Source organism: Plectrocnemia conspersa, unplaced genomic scaffold (assembly GCF_051122295.1).
Source record: "Plectrocnemia conspersa isolate PC_06_02 unplaced genomic scaffold, ASM5112229v1 ptg000002l, whole genome shotgun sequence".
In the NCBI taxonomy this organism is placed as follows: domain Eukaryota; kingdom Metazoa; phylum Arthropoda; class Insecta; order Trichoptera; family Polycentropodidae; genus Plectrocnemia; species Plectrocnemia conspersa.
Genome location: NW_028277166.1, coordinates 13,785,365 through 13,801,933, shown reverse-complemented (window position 1 = coordinate 13,801,933; position 16,569 = coordinate 13,785,365). Strand labels below are relative to the sequence as shown.

The window sequence follows — 16,569 nt, the reverse complement described above, 5'->3', positions numbered from 1 at the left end:
TTCGGTCTCTAAATTTTTCCAACATAGGATTAAGAGGTTTTAAAATATGTATATGTCAATGGTGTTTTAACATTAATATTAAAGTAAATTATGATTATAATGTAGTGAAGGAATAAATAGGTATTTTATCAGTATGAAAATATCTGCGTAAAAGGAAAAATCACAAAAGAAAATAATATATTACAACTTTGCAGCCTTGTTAATATATTTTTTACTTTATTTTTCATCATCGTCTCCTTTTAACCCTTTATTTGCCAAAATCCGGTATCTGAGAATTGCATGATCCGATTTCATCGTTGAAGAGAAAATCGATTACATTTTTGTAATAATTATGTATCGATATTTAGATAGTAATCCCAAAAAGCTTGACAACCAAAGGGTCTTTATGCTTATAAATACCATGATCTGGTCCGATAAAATACTTCGTTATAGCTGCTACAACTTTTTCCGTGGGCGTAAATTGCTGCTTATTATTCTTTTTGTGGTTCAGAAATAGATAGAATAGATTTAGATCCGATGAAAAGGGAGGGTTATGTGTATAAGTCGCACCAATAAATTTCAGCCATCGCAACTTCTGATATGTATGTTTATGTTAGAGCGTTATTCTGATGAAACAGCACACCTTTTGTTATCATTTTAGATCGGCTTTTTACTTCTTGAAGAAGTTAGAGTAGTATTGTTTTGTTATGATTAGACTCTTAACAAGATAATGAATATTTTCTTCGCGTCCTAAAAACAGAAGCATTTATTTTGCCATCAGCCGGCACTAAGGCTTCCAAAAAACCATCAGAAAAGATCGATTTTCGTTTCTTTTACAAATTTAAAACCTGCTGGGGCTTGAACCCGCAACTTCAGAGTTATCAAAATAAACTTTTATTGATTATTTTCATTTCTTTTACAGGTTCAGATGGGCTCGGAGAGACAGTGCGGATTAGGTTCCCTATTGCCGATGTCTTGCCGCGGTCGTGCCGAAGCCTTCGCCCGAAGGCTACACACACGGTTGCGGAGGCTGGGTGCAGAGCCCGGAAGTTCTGCCCATGAAGCTACGTGGCTCACCGGCCCGCCTCCGCCCCAACACCCCGATTCCGACGTCTACTTTGACTTCGACGTGGAGCTCGAGAGTCCGAGCAGCCCAGTCGACGAAATACCAGAGCACATAGACGCAGTGCTGCCCACAAATCACCGAAGCGACCCAGAATCCGGTTGCATCTTCTCGTCCCCGGTGGAGAACGAATCTCCGCACAGCAACAACAGCGACAGCGATGCAACCTACTACGATCCAGAAACCGATCCGGACCAGCCGCATTCGAAACTGTCAAATTTAATTAACAAATGTCACAAAAACTATGACGAAAACCACATATCGAAGAATCTGTCGAAACTGAAGCTGTCCACCCCCGCCTCTGAGATAATCGATCATCTGCTTCAGAACAAGTCGATCTCTCCCGACAGGCAATCGCCCATCAGGACTCAACCGCTCGCGCGAGAAAACGGATTCGCCGATTATGGCAGTTTAGAAAAAAGAGACAGCTCGAATAATTTATACTCTGCGATTAATTTTGACGACTGCAAAAGGATACATTTAGAAAAAATGAAACCTGAATGCTCGTACGACGAAGTGGATCATGTGGCTGCTGTTGCTGCTGCTGCTGCACCTCCAAATGGTTATTGTAACGGTCTATTTTCGGTAGAAGGAGCGGAATGTCCTAAAATATATTTAACTAACGGAGACAAATGCGAAGAACTGGTAGAGGAAGAATCGAAAATAGATCTCACAGACTGCACCCCTAAAGAAGCGAGTATTGAATGCGAGCAGGACGACGAAAATGAAACCGAGAAAATAAACGATGAAAGCATATCGTGCGATCAAAACGAAGTATCTCAAGAAGATTTTAAAATAGACGAAGAAGATACTGAAGTGGATATTGAAAGCAGCCGAATAGATGTGGATGATAGCACTGAAAACTTTCATGACAGTGAAATAGAAACGGAAGAACGTCCACAGCGCGTGCGAAGATGTTCGTCGCTGAGAACTGGTAAAACGCCGCCTGGCACTCCCGGCAGGAAGAAAATCGTAAGGTTTGCCGATGTATTGGGCTTGGACTTGGCTGACGTGAAGACTTTCATGGACGACATCCCCAATATTCCAAAGTCTGCATTCGAAGATTTAAGAGACGCTGATTTTAACTCATCGTCGCTCGAAAGCTTCGTCCAGCAAGAGTTGCCGAGAGGCTTCGGAAAGCGACTTGTGCCATTATTCCAACAACCAGGTGATCAATCCAACTTTTTAGACATTCTCAACGCTAGAAGTGTGTGCCTGGAAAACGCAGTGGTTCAAGAAGGAACTACTTTAGCCATATATGGCATGGTCAAAGTTAGGAATTTAGATTTTAACAAATCTGTACAAATCAGGTACACACTAGACAGTTGGAAATCCTTGTCTGACTTGCAAGCTACGTACGTGCCGAACTCTTGTGATGGATTCTCAGACAGATTCCAGTTTTTGTTATATGCTCATACACTTGCTGTTGGACAAAAGTTAGAGTTTGCAGTGAGGTTTATGTGTAAAGGATGTCAGTTTTGGGATAACAACACAGGAGCGAATTACGTCTTCCAGTGCATTTCTACTGGTAGCAATTCTGGTATGTTTTATAATCCAACGACGATATCTCCAGTCGACGGCTGGCACGCTTCGTTCTATTGATGGAATTATTCTCATAAAAATCATAATGTTCCTTTTGATACGTATGGCTTTGAAACAATGTTCGGTGGACGGCTGATATGGAAATGTTTAAAACAATCACTTCTTATCCCTCCGATTATGACTGAAAATGACTCAAAGAGTAACATTGACAAAGTTGTTTATAAACGATGTCTTAGTACGAATGGCAATATTCTTTTAAACGATTTGTTAGTGACGTTAATGACAAATGAGTGGTAATTAGTATCTTTTAAGTATTCATCAATCCATTATTAATTCGTGATATAAAACGAGACGATATCGAATATACTGTCAATGTATCGCAAAATTTACTTTCCTATCGACATAAATTATATATAATACATACATATATACATATATATTTACACTGAAGGCTGAAATTTGTGTTAAACATGAATTATAAATCTTTACAATATGTATACATATATTTATATTTTATAATACTGTTTTATTTTTTTTCAATGTTATGAGATTATATGATGAGATTGCATGTTATAATATTTAAAAAAAGTCAGATATGTATTATATAATATATTTATATAATATACCCATAGATATGTGTATTATAAATCCAAATCATCTAGCTTTATTGATATGATGATATACCTCAAATTTATAAAATACAAATTAATAAAATATTTATTATTTTAGTAACTTTTCTATGCACATTTGTATTATATATGTATGTGTTGAATGATTCATAAAATTATACGAAAACAATATTTATATGAGTAGAATCAAAATTATACTTTATTAAACTCTCTAAATTATAAATTAAGAAATATATGTTAAAAGTCTGTGTTTTGTATTTGTATTCAGTGAAAGTATAACATTATTTAATGTACTTGTATATTTGTTACATATAACTTTGAACATTGGTTTTAATAGTTATGAAAATGTCAATCATATTATTCTATATTTATATTATAATATGAATTTTTACAATTTGACAAAAGCAATATATAATTAACAATAACAATTTGCAATACATTTATCAGTGTTAAATAGTTATTTTAATTTTTATATTAAATTTATATGTTGTGATATATTGCTTTTAATGAATAGTCAACAAATTGATGATTATATGAAAAGAAGAGTTATATAGATCTTTAGTAACTATCTATAATGTATAAACATGTATGTAAGTTATACATTAGTATGCATATAAATTGTTAGCATACATATACATATATGAAGTAAAACAAGTAATTTTATATTACAAAAAGAAAAACATATTATCAGAATGCCTTAGCATTATGTTGGCTAAATAAACTAGCTTTATTGAGAAACTGTCGTGATATTGTTGAGAACTGAATGAGTTACTAGTGGGAGTTTTAGTTTTATAAATGTCTGCAAGAGATTATATAAATTTTATTGACAAATAATATATTTGCAAAATTATTAAAAATAAAAATGAAAAAAATCATTGGCAGGCTTAGATTTTTTTTAACGATGAGATATTTTTGATATCTTTAATTTCTGTTTTGTTTGTAGTACCTGAATTAATAAGTAAAATACATATTATTTATTTCGAATTACGTGCACGTACACATTATGTGCTAATTTTGTTGTAGTTTGTTTTATAATGTTGACATCTATCGAAGGATTGCTGGAATTCAATCTTAATAAATGTGTAAATTAATATTTTTCCGTATATATTACACAAAATAACGTAATTGTGTAAGTATATGAATGTAAATATTTGTACATAAATATATATAACAAAGTCACTCTATTAAATAATTTATTTTTTATTAGTGAACAAACTTACTAATGAAAAATATGTCTGCCATATTCGATTGTAATAAAAAAATAATTATTGAATGGTTCATTTTATTTACCTCCGTTGACCAAATATATTTTATAATTTACAATTAATCAAATTTAGCTTTGGAAACATTACATAAATTCTACTAATAACACTAAAACATTTAATAGTTAGAAAATGAAACTATCGTTAGTAGATTTCAAAGTCGATTTAATTATGTATAGGTTTGCAATATTAAAAAAATTTTCATAAAAAAGTACTAGAAATCAGATTATTGACTTATATATAATATTTTTTAAGATGATTTCAAATACATAAAAAAAAATAATAAAATAGACAACTTTTAATTTAGATTTTTTATTCACTGTTATTTTATATCAATGTTTACGGTACAAGATATTAAATACATATAAAACATTTTTACATCCACAAGCATTAAGGTCCATTTTTGTTTATTATATGATATAATATAATAAAATATAAAATTGTAAATACCTCTTAATCGTACACATTTTAATAATAACTAATTTATCTTATAATATATATGGAAAAAGAAGGAATCAAAGTATTATTGGTGACTATATTTGAAAACATTATAGTAAATAACATTTCCTAATACTAAAAATACTAAATGGTGTACCAAAATATGGTGAATTAATATATACAACATTTTTATAAAAAGTTATTAATAAAATATTTTATGGCTTTGAATATTTGTATAAGTATTATACATTTGTTATAAAAATAATTGATTTCCTTTCACACATATACTATAAATATTTTATATATTACATTCACATAATTCAATTAGTGTAATTCTTATAATATTTAGACAATTTCGTATCATTTTATTGTGCACGGACGGTTTCTGATTTGTATCGCAAAGCAAGAAATACTTATCATAAGTTTCAAGTCCTTAAACTACATCAACTCTTACAATTAATAAGTTTCATATCACAAAATGTCAAAGTGAAACGTTCACTCTGAAACAGTAAAATTTCTTTTACAATTAGAAATCTAGGATTCACGTCGACCGATTAGATCATGGTAGTTGCTGCGTCGTCGATAACTTTAACGCTAAGAGTTGCTTATGCAGTCTCTGTCTGCAGAATTGGTAGAATTCTATCTCTCTTGTGAAGTTCTTCCTCACAATATCTTTGATGTGTTCAGGAACTGGAGGCTTGAACGAATTCTTGTTGATACGGTTGAAGTTATTCACTTCATCTATAAGATTAAACATATAATTAATATCATCATTATGAAACATATATATATATATATATATATATATATATATATATATATATATATATATATATATATATATATATATATATATATTAATATATATATATATATATATATATATATATATATATATATATATATATATATATATATATATATATATATATATATATATATATATATATATATATATATATATATATATATATATATATATATATATATATATATATATATATATATATATATATATATATATATATATATATATATATATATATATATATATATATATATATATATATATATATATATATATATATATATATTTATACTAACCCCAATACACATTTGAAGCTCCTTTGAAGAACTTAGGAACGTAACGCTCTAAAACGGTCAAAGTCGAATTCATATCTTCTAATACTCCGACTACTGCATAATTCTGTTCAACTGCTCGTTTCGCTCTTTCCATAGCACCGATAGTATTAAATGGTCTACAATTGCAGTGATTACTTAATGACTGATTTAAATTATTAATTGCTTATGATGAAGTTGAAACTTACGTGCATTCATCATCATGACCGCAGAAGAATAACGTTTGCCGACGGTGATCTCCGATACCTTCGTGGGTTTCACCTTCAATATAACGACATTCTCTATCTCCTCGCAAAACGCATGTTTCAAAGTCCTGAAATGTATAAAAAAATGAGTATCAATTAGATGTGGAAAGCCTAGAATCAATATCAGAGATTTCCAATTTTATAGTTTTTTTCTTTTATGCAAAAATATTGAATGACAGGATTTGGCCAATCAAAAGGCAGCATTTGGTAAAACAAAATACCATTACTATATGCTGTTTGCTTGTTTCTATATATAAAATAAAACATATTTAGAGAAATTTGTTTATGATCAAATGAAATCATTTCGAAAACTGAAATTCAAATAAAAATATTTTATGATTTTTAATTCAATATAATTCATAAACTTAAATTTTAGCGCTTTATTAATTTTATTTAAAGCATATTCAGATTGCATCCGTGTAGAAAATATACCCTGTGAAGCTTTTAAGTTGTTGGGATTTGTTCTCTGCTATTTTCATTAATTAAAGAGCTTGACGGCATTGTGTACCTCGTATAATCACATATGACGCCGTTTCCTTGAACATGCATATCTTGTCTAGTTGCCAAAACTTGCAATGACTCCCTATTAATAGTGTTCCAAAGAGATTTCTCAAATACTTTTATATAAAGGTTATGAGCAGAAATTTTCTGGATCTGGCTTATGCTGGCCCATGTGAGTCGCTAGATATATATTTGCCAGCACAACCTTGGATACAAGTATTGCATAATTTTATTTATTTTTAAAGCCATTTATTAAGCTGCTTGTAAGGATTGTACACAATATAGTAGTTCTAGGAGAACTGTTTTTAGGTGCCATGTAATTCCAAGTATTGTTCTGCAGAACGGATATCTGACTTTTCAAACAATGTGGTCTAGTTATTTTTTATTTTATATTTAAAAGTGCAGAAAGTACAATTTATAACTATTTATTTTATTATAATATAAATTTACTCTTTCTTACATTCAGCGAACAGTAAAATAATAAATATTTTATTAATGGTTTGAAACTTCACTAAATTTATTTATCCATTGTTTTAATATATTTTGTTCTTAATACAAATATGTACAAATGTAAAATTAAGTATTTATATAGAGTCAAATGAAAATCTTAAAAGTACAATAAAAAATTAATTCATCGCTCTACTGTTCTGTAAATTGTCAGCAAAAGTACATATAGTATGAAGAGTGCCCGACAGATGGCAGTACATTTTAGACATGCAACATGAAGACAAAACAGTAGCTTAAAATTGCCTCCGCCCTTGCAATGCGCACCAAAGTGAAGCAGTGCTTTGCCATTGAATTTTTGAGCAGTGAAAATGTGAAAAATTTACATCAACAAATTAAAGTTTAATTATCGAACAGAACAGATACAACAAACAGTGACACCAGAGTCCACTGCGGTACTCAAAGACAGCTAAGTAACAATTAATGAATTAGCCTCATTTATAGAGTCATGGATCAAATGAATGTACACCGTTCATGATAATCATAATCTTGGATTCATACAATCAGCCGAAAACTGAGCAATAGCATCAAACTTCTCACACCAAATAAATTAAACACATAACCATTTGAAGAAAAGGTTTTGTTTACTTTTTAAGGTAAACAAATAGTAATTTAATAACACCAAATGCAAAAGTAAAACAATTTCGTCAAAAGAAGTGAAACAATGTCATGCAAAAGTGAGACAACATACACAGATTTGATCAAGACACACCAAATGAAAATAACGTGGAATTAGTTCAATGGTTGCAACTTATGGTTTTTATTTGTTTTCTTTATATTATTTAAAATGTGCGAGGGTAAGTCGAATGATTAAAAAAAGGGCAAATAAAAACACAAAATATCAATATTAGTTTTGCGTGACTATTATTGTAGATATTTATTTGTTAGAAATATCAAAACAAACGTGTTATTGACTCTACATAGATATCATATATCATTTTTTACTATATATTTTAAGATGTTATTCTATACATGAATATCGAATTACAATAATGACACTAAACAAATTGAACCTAATAATGAGCGCCTTTGAAACTTTCACTTCTGCTATACAAAGATGATGCATTAAACACTCACTTTATGGAATTAAACGTTTAGAAAGTCTAAAAATAACGTTCTCTAATAATATTATAATGAAATGGCTAACAATAATTATGCAAGTGTATACCTTTTTCAACCAAGCTGGATCGGGGAGCGGTATGTCAGGAAAAGCTTGCTTTCGTTCTACGTAATACCACGGCGCCCTGACATAATAATACCACGATATGACCCTCTCTATAGGATCACGTACTAAATTCACATAAATTGGGTCAGGTAAATTAAACCTATAAAAACGGTAGACTATATGTTAGCAAATATAATATAATTTGATATAGTAGCACGTACAAATCACTAAATACTAAATTACTTGCCACGTGCTTTGGTATTTATTTTAATAATGTATGAGTTGAATGAGGAACTTACTGTGAAAAATTGGTGAAACAGACATGTTTAACATAAACAGCAGGCTGTTCATAGTTGGCGACCATCGACGCTAACAGAAGTTGGTCGTGTTGTGTTAATCTAATTGTTTCAACTCGTTGGACATGATCTCGATGAAAACCTTGAATATAATACATAATATATTATTTATCACCAATGCAACAACCTATCATTTAATAAACTGATATTTTTTTACTTACCAAATCTGTTTTTCATAGATAGCCTACGGAGCAATTCCATAAACGTCTGACTGCCAACTTTCGGTACACGGTTAAAGAAAACCACTTCAATACCTGAACGCCGTGTATTGTTTAATTTACTAGCTGATAAATCATCCATCTGAAATCATATTACACGTTCAATAAACATGTATATTTATGGATACCTTTAACAACTCTCACAAAATACTTATGTATATAAATATAAAACATATTCAAACTCCATAAACGATGTAAGGAAACACATCAATTGCTCATTGCATTTATAATATTTAACGCATCGTTGTGCATATCAAATTATTCACCCATATATTTATGTGCCTTTAATTAGAGCTATTTACAAAGCACACTGTTATTATTAAAAACCACGAACGCATTATTATGCAATCGTAAAAATGATTATAAAATATAGCTGTGTATCTAACACACATTCCTGACGGTGAATATGATCATCATTATAAGAATTTACACCGTATGATAGAGCTAAAGTACATATAAAACATTATTGCTATGTAGTTTTCTCTTCCCTAGAAATTTACAAGACATTAACTATAAATATGTGTTATGTACCTTTCCTGAAGTTTTCAATATTTTTGCTAGTGTGCTGAGCTCTTGGGACGTTGCACTTCCACTGTTTCCTCCTGTAATAAAAAGAAAAAACATATGTATAGTACTATTCACAGTATTACATTTACATTTATAATATTAATGTAATTTTAATAATGCTTAGTATACATTCTTAATGACTTCTTTATATCATTTAAGTAAAAATAATCTAATCAACCGATCAATGTAAATAATAAATTGGAGACAAAAGTACTAATCATGTTTGCACTAATTCATGTTTAATAAGATACTTGAGTAAAGAATAAATACATTTTATTAATTACGAATCTAACGCTGATCTTTACGTAGCTAAAATATTCATAAACAACGATTTCAAATAATATTGTTGTATTTTATAAAGATAGAAATATGATTTTATAATAAAATACACATGTAGTTCTGCAAGCAATATTAAATTATTATTTTTAAATATTTGTAACTATCGATAAACAGAAAGAATTATAAAATAATTGGTAAATTAATTTAGCCAAGTTTGATACCGTTAATAAAATATTTATTATTTCACTCGCGTCTAACCTCATGCAGCAAAAAATACCAAAACCGTGTGTTTTGGTGTTTTTTGCTGCAGAAGTGGATCAATATAAATAAGTAAATCAAATATATATTAATTGTCCAAATTTACTTTAGATGTATCATATACATATGTACATATGTTTATGACAAAGCCGGCCCGAACCCCGTAATATATGGTATAATTCTACTTAAAAACCACTGTGAAATACGTTAGAAAAATATTACGTATTAAATTAATATATCAAATTATTGAAGTTAATGGCATTCTTATTTCGCTTATCTGGCAATTAAACATGAAGCTCTAACGTTATCTCAATAGCTTTGCAGTTGGTTATTTCTCACACTCTAAAAACTTGATATGATATATCGAAGTGTATAAATTTAATTAGTAAATCAATGCAGTCTAAAAGTATTGATTGATGATAAGTAATATCACTATTAAAATCGTGTACGTAATGATATGAAAATATTTGGCTCTCTTACATCCGATGGTAAAAATAATTTAGTATAAGCCCTAAATTTTATAAAAATAGCAAGCTGTTTTCTTTGTATACTCGCACATTAAATCACCAGAACCACAATAATTTCAAGAATTAAAGTGACAATAGTATAATATAAACACAGACGGTAACTGAACGTACCACCACAATAGCTCTTGTAATGTCCAAAGAATCGTTTTTTAAATTAATAAGTAAATAATGCGTCTAATCGCATCGTGATTAACCTCGATACATTATTTTGTGCATAATGGTTTCACAAACAATGCGCCATCATCCCTCCGACAGCTTCTCCACCAGTGCTCGGAGAAAAGCACACTAAATAAATTGTTACTAGCTATTCCTGGCTACGAAGTCATACCTCTTTGGGTCTTAAAACCCGAAAAAGCTACAATTTTTTGTCTTTAATTATTTTATTTGCCATCCCGGTAACAGTTGCTTCGGGTGAACGTAGTTTTAGAAACTTAAACTCACAATTTTTCCAAAGCAACTTTATCATATGAGCATCTTAATTCATTAGCCATATTATTAATAGAAAATGAAATAGTGACTTGACAATGATAGCGAATAAAGTGATGTATATGATCGCATAGTAACCATATATTTTATTCCATGTGCCTCGTCGCCCACATTGACTTGTTACCATTATATTCTTTGCTCTGTGGTTACCATACAGTTGTTTTCGCAGCGGTTTTTGTAGCGTTGATATACTATCTTACAGGTGTATATGTATATAAATAAAAAAATAAATAAAAAAGAGCATCTAAATGTAAGACTTTCGAGAGCTCTATTTTTATAAACGATATGAAAGATATCTCGTTGAATCCTTAATCGCTCTCGCCAAAAACAAAATTTACGTGGATTGATGCAAAGAATGCAATGCACGGTAAGGTTCCATGACAAACACATAATATATAATTACATGCTTTCCGATTAACCTATTTAAATTATACTTAATTTTTCATTGGCATTTAAGTTTACTGGAAGGTCAATTCAATGTATGACAATCAAGTATAATATTTATGGAGATCAAGTTTTTAACCTAAAGTACGTACGTTCAATACATCGAGTTATAATTTTTTTTAAAAAAGAGATCTATTGTGTTATTTATTTGTAACTATTCAAACCATACATTTGCAACAGTTAAAAATCAAACAAAAAACGAGAAAGTTTTTCTTCTCTTGTGAGACAAATTAACGCATTACACACGCGAAAAATCGAACTAAAGACTCTTATTGTACTAGTTCACGACTCTCGACTTTATTTATTTACGTTCGTTTTTATTGCGCAATATCGATTGTTCGCATATTGCTCAATAAGGAAAATCGTGCTCCGTTTTACGTTCAGTATGTGAAAAGTTCGAATTTGGATCATGGCGACATAACTTTGTATGAAAATTTTCACGATTCACAAGACGCGTGTCGTCCGTTTTCTTACAACACAGGTATTAATAATTATTTTATAATATAGACGAAAGAAAATATAATTTTGTAGAACGTACAAATTAACATATCACGTAAAAATCACGCTTACGTCGCCTCATACAAGCCTTGAATCAAGAATCTTGACAGCTAGACAATTTAATTACATTTATTTTATAAAAACGAATATATTGTTATAAGCATAAGTATTAGGTATTATGAGATACATATATGTAGTACCAAAAATAAACATCCGTGTTTTTAAATGTTGAATAAACTAAAATTTTGATTAATATGCTATCACTGTAAAACAGTGAATAGAAGTTTACAGATGGACAGACGACGAGCTTGGATTATTTCAATCCGCTATGAATGCAGTTTCATGACCAAATTGTACCGGTAATAAATAATGGATCACACTATAACAATAAAAAATCCTATCTTATCGTTCCCTCGGAACTGAGAGGATCGTGATCCGCAAGAATGTCCGCGGTGAGTCTCCTCCATTATTTTCTTGAAGAGATGTTACCAAATATGTTCTAGTGCAGCGTTTCCCAATTTGATTCAGTCATGGAACGAATATAATTTGTACGTCATAACAGAACCTCTGAAATAGTTAAATGCTTTTTATATTTTTTAACATTTTAATTGATTTTTTTATATACAACTGAACTATCACTGATGTAAACAACCAATTCGTATATGATATTGTATGTCTTTCACTGCCACAATTTGACACGGGTTATAAAGATAAAAACAAAAATATATGTCTAAAGTAACAATAATTTTATTTATTTATTTATTTATTTATTAAAATTATAACCATCGTGACCTGACAGGCAAACCTAATGCGTCACGATAGTCAAAAGTACTAATACATCATAATACATACAAATATAAACAAGATAAAACAACAGACACAAATCACCTCAACAGTTGATTTGTGTCTGTTGTTTATTTGTTAATATATTTGTTATTTGTTAATATATTTGTTAATCTAAAGTTTTAATAAGGTGTGTCAGTCTGAGTAAAAAATGCCCATTTACTTAAAAGGCATTTTTAGTCACATCCTTTCAACGTATAATAATATTTATTTCTGTTTTGTTTTTAAATCATGAAGAGAAATTACTGCAAAGAAAATGATCTGATTTAACCATATTTAAAATACTTTACGAACATCTTGACATAACAAAATTATCTAAATATACCTAGCTTTATCAAGAACGCCCACGCTATTTCAGAAGCAACTCAGATATTGATGAACATATGTCAAAAAAATTATTGGCGATGAACCCACGTGTTCATTATTATGTAACTGACTCCATGCAAAAGTCAAAATAGTATCAGAAGAAGAGCACATTACTCCTTTTAGTTCACAACTTCAGAATGAAAGATAATGTACACTGCGAAATTAAGAGGTTCCTGCTTATCAACAAATAAAAGGCTATCAATTAGAGATTCTGTGTTGAGACAACTCTACAATTTATTCCCGGGAATATTCGGTTTTTTTCTACTGAAAATAAATAAATTGCTTATAATAAAATATCTTACTGTTGATTATTATAATCTGCAAAGATTGGCACAAAACCAAATGGGTTCATGAAGTGATTTTTTTAAAGTAAAGTGCTGCCAGATGTATCAAAGGGTGATTCTTGGTTTCTAGGGTCCCAGTATTTATATTCACGATTTGCCCCTTTTCATTGGGACGACCAATTATAAAAGGGTGATGAATTTATTCGAAATATATTACCGTTGTTCGATAATATAGATTGAAAACGGTTGTATCTATTCTCAAGACGAAACATTTTTAATCCTATATGATTTTTAGCTCGTGCTTAAATTTGTTAAGTGGTCTCCCACGGTGTTTCATTTTTAGTTAACGGTTTAAACGTTTTCATCGTGAGTCAAACTTGCTCTTTTTATAATCATAATGTGCGTCAATCCTTCCAATTGTAAATAAGGAGTATTTCAGTTGATGAACCCGACAGATCCTTCTCGTCCGAATTATAGCATATTAAAAACGAACGACGGCCTTATGGTTGCAAAAAATTTTCGGCCTTATGTTACAAGCTTAATTCAACCCTTGCTGAGAAAAATTATGGCTAGATAAATTTCTGGAAAAAAAAAGACAACATTGGATGCTACACATGAAATAACACAATCTTGGTCAAAAATAAAGCCAATAATACCGTTTAAACGTGGAGAATGATTCTTTCTAACGTTAAAAATATGTTTTGGATTCTAAAGAAACTAAGGCAAGTGATACATCTAATTATTGTTAAATTTAAAATGCTTTAAAAAAGTCGATATAAAATCGTTGAAAATTATTGAGACTCTTAAAAGCAAACAAAAATCACAGATTTTCTAAAAAAAATACAAAATAATCTGTATTGTTATATTTTTACTAAACATATTTTAAAACCAAATAATAATTGATAGTTCGGATTATCCGTGCACTTCCTCCCCAGCATTAGCCCAGATAATCGTAACTAGCAACAAGGTACTGTGATTCTTAGCGAGACACGTTAATACCAATATACTTAATTGCTTACCTAAATCAACTTAACCTTACATAGATGTGGGTACAAGATAATTCAAGTAGATATAGTTTTTAAAAAAGGAGCTCTGAAAAAACATTTTAGTAAAGGAGTGTTGAGCTAAAAAGTTTGGGAAACTACTTTTAAACTATGTATTCTTGTGATAATTCATATAATTAATGACCAATGATAATTCATATTTAAAAGCAAGTAAATTTACCATATCTGATATTGATCCTAGCCGTCACGTTATTTTAGACACATAAACATTACATTAACAGAATCTTCCTCCCAATGAAACTGTCTTACAAATAAACCAAAAAAACTCTATTATGACTCATTAGAGGCAATTTTCTAAATTCAGCAGTCACGAGCCATCGGAGTAATTCAAAGCACGGTCAATAATTTTCATTAAAATTCACCGGCAAACCAACCACATAGTGCCGACAACTGTCCGTTACGTAATTCAGAATCGATCATGACTCGTTTGAACTTTGTCTACTCGGTTCGATTATGTGACGCAACATAACCCAGGTCAGTGTCTGCTCGAAGGTTAAGGCTTTTATTGCCATTATGCAACGGCGGCGCTACCGACAACAATAATTACAGATTTCGCGTGCAAATGTTGCACTTCCGTCGGTTTTGTGACAGATTAGATAGATTAGATAGGAGCTAGCAGTGATAGCAAATGTAGTATATTAAATAATGTACATAGATGCTTATACAATAAATACAAAAACAAATCATTTAGAAGCATCCAACAAATAGTATTTCCTACATCTGATCGCTTATGGGTGTAATATATTATTAACTATGATAAATAAAATAAATCGTTTTACCTGCTATTTTTGATTAATAAAACACAAAGAATGTTGACTAGATAGACCAAAATTGAATTTTAATGTACAAAACATTATTGAATTCAGTGCTAATCATCGATCAAAAGGAACGAGGGCATTAAAAAAATATTGCGGCGTATTTTTGGTGTGGTGAACGCATGTGGGGTTTGTAGAGCGCGATTTAACCACAGAATCATCGAAATGCTATTCAGTACCTACAATAAAATAGCACATTAATGTGAGATAGTCATGCGCAACGCATGCAAAGTCTGGAAAATTTTTCAGGCATCAATGAATTATGAGAAAAGCTGATGGATCAAAATTGAGGACATTCGTCATGGTAAGAGAATAATGCGTACATCTACTGTAAGAATCTCAGAACCAAAAAGGACTTATACATATATGATTCTATCGCGAAAAGTATAAAAATCGTTAGCAAAATGATCAGCTGTTATTAAATATGAATTATTGCATATATTCCTGGAGTTTTTTCCACTGCATTTACGATTTGTCCGAGCGTGAAATGAAAAATGAGTGCTCAAGATGGTGGGATTTCCTATCTCCGTGGTTGATTTGTTTTGTAGATGTTTTCTCACGCGAGAAATCTATACGCCCATTAAATAAACCTCCTTAAAATGCAATTTCAAGACTCCTTTACAATAAACCATAATAAATATTCTTCCTGGAAAAATATAATAATTTAATACAAAAACTTTCTTAATTGTAGTATTTTTTCGCATCCTTGTCATTGCGTCTCTAGAAGCAGTTTCTGCTTATCTCATTGTGAGATCATTGAACGTACTATTTCAAGCGTTCCGGAAGATGTCACCGGTATGGTGCCTTAACTGTACCTCCGGCGCATAGAATGTCTGAGAGTGAACCAGATAAGTCGTGAGAGCAAATCTGAAGATGCTAGGACGTTTCGGCGAACACACCCACAGTCTCCCACAGAGTATGCAACATAATCCGGTTTCTCGCCTTGGACCAACACGGATGACCGCAGCCAGATGCACTTAGCTGCTCGTCATAGAACAATTTCTCGTTGACTCACTACCGGTCTTACTCGTGAAAA

The 16,569-nt window shown here is 30.7% G+C and overlaps 2 protein-coding genes across 4 annotated transcripts in view; one reads left to right on the top strand and one right to left on the bottom strand.

Moving 5' to 3' along the window:
* Positions 1-3,051, top strand: part of Gbs-76A (Glycogen binding subunit 76A) — a 45,483-nt gene extending 42,432 nt beyond the window's left edge. For all 3 annotated transcript variants that reach the window (XM_088181585.1, XM_088181584.1, XM_088181583.1), the window contains one exon: positions 902-3,051. In XM_088181585.1, the coding sequence (XP_088037711.1) occupies positions 908-2,704 (1,797 nt within the window). In that variant the 5' untranslated portion in view covers positions 902-907 and the 3' untranslated portion in view covers positions 2,705-3,051. The remainder of the gene's footprint in view (positions 1-901) is intronic.
* A 1,780-nt stretch (positions 3,052-4,831) lies between these two features.
* The window catches only part of pip (heparan sulfate 2-O-sulfotransferase pipe), a 78,739-nt gene continuing 67,001 nt past the window's right edge, over positions 4,832-16,569 (bottom strand). Inside the window, exons 3-9 of the mRNA XM_088181586.1 lie at positions 9,634-9,704; positions 9,046-9,184; positions 8,828-8,966; positions 8,532-8,688; positions 6,302-6,426; positions 6,078-6,232; positions 4,832-5,714 (exon numbers count right to left, since the gene is read on the bottom strand). Coding sequence (XP_088037712.1) covers positions 5,533-5,714; positions 6,078-6,232; positions 6,302-6,426; positions 8,532-8,688; positions 8,828-8,966; positions 9,046-9,184; positions 9,634-9,704 — 968 coding nt within the window. The 3' untranslated portion in view covers positions 4,832-5,532. The remainder of the gene's footprint in view (positions 5,715-6,077; positions 6,233-6,301; positions 6,427-8,531; positions 8,689-8,827; positions 8,967-9,045; positions 9,185-9,633; positions 9,705-16,569) is intronic.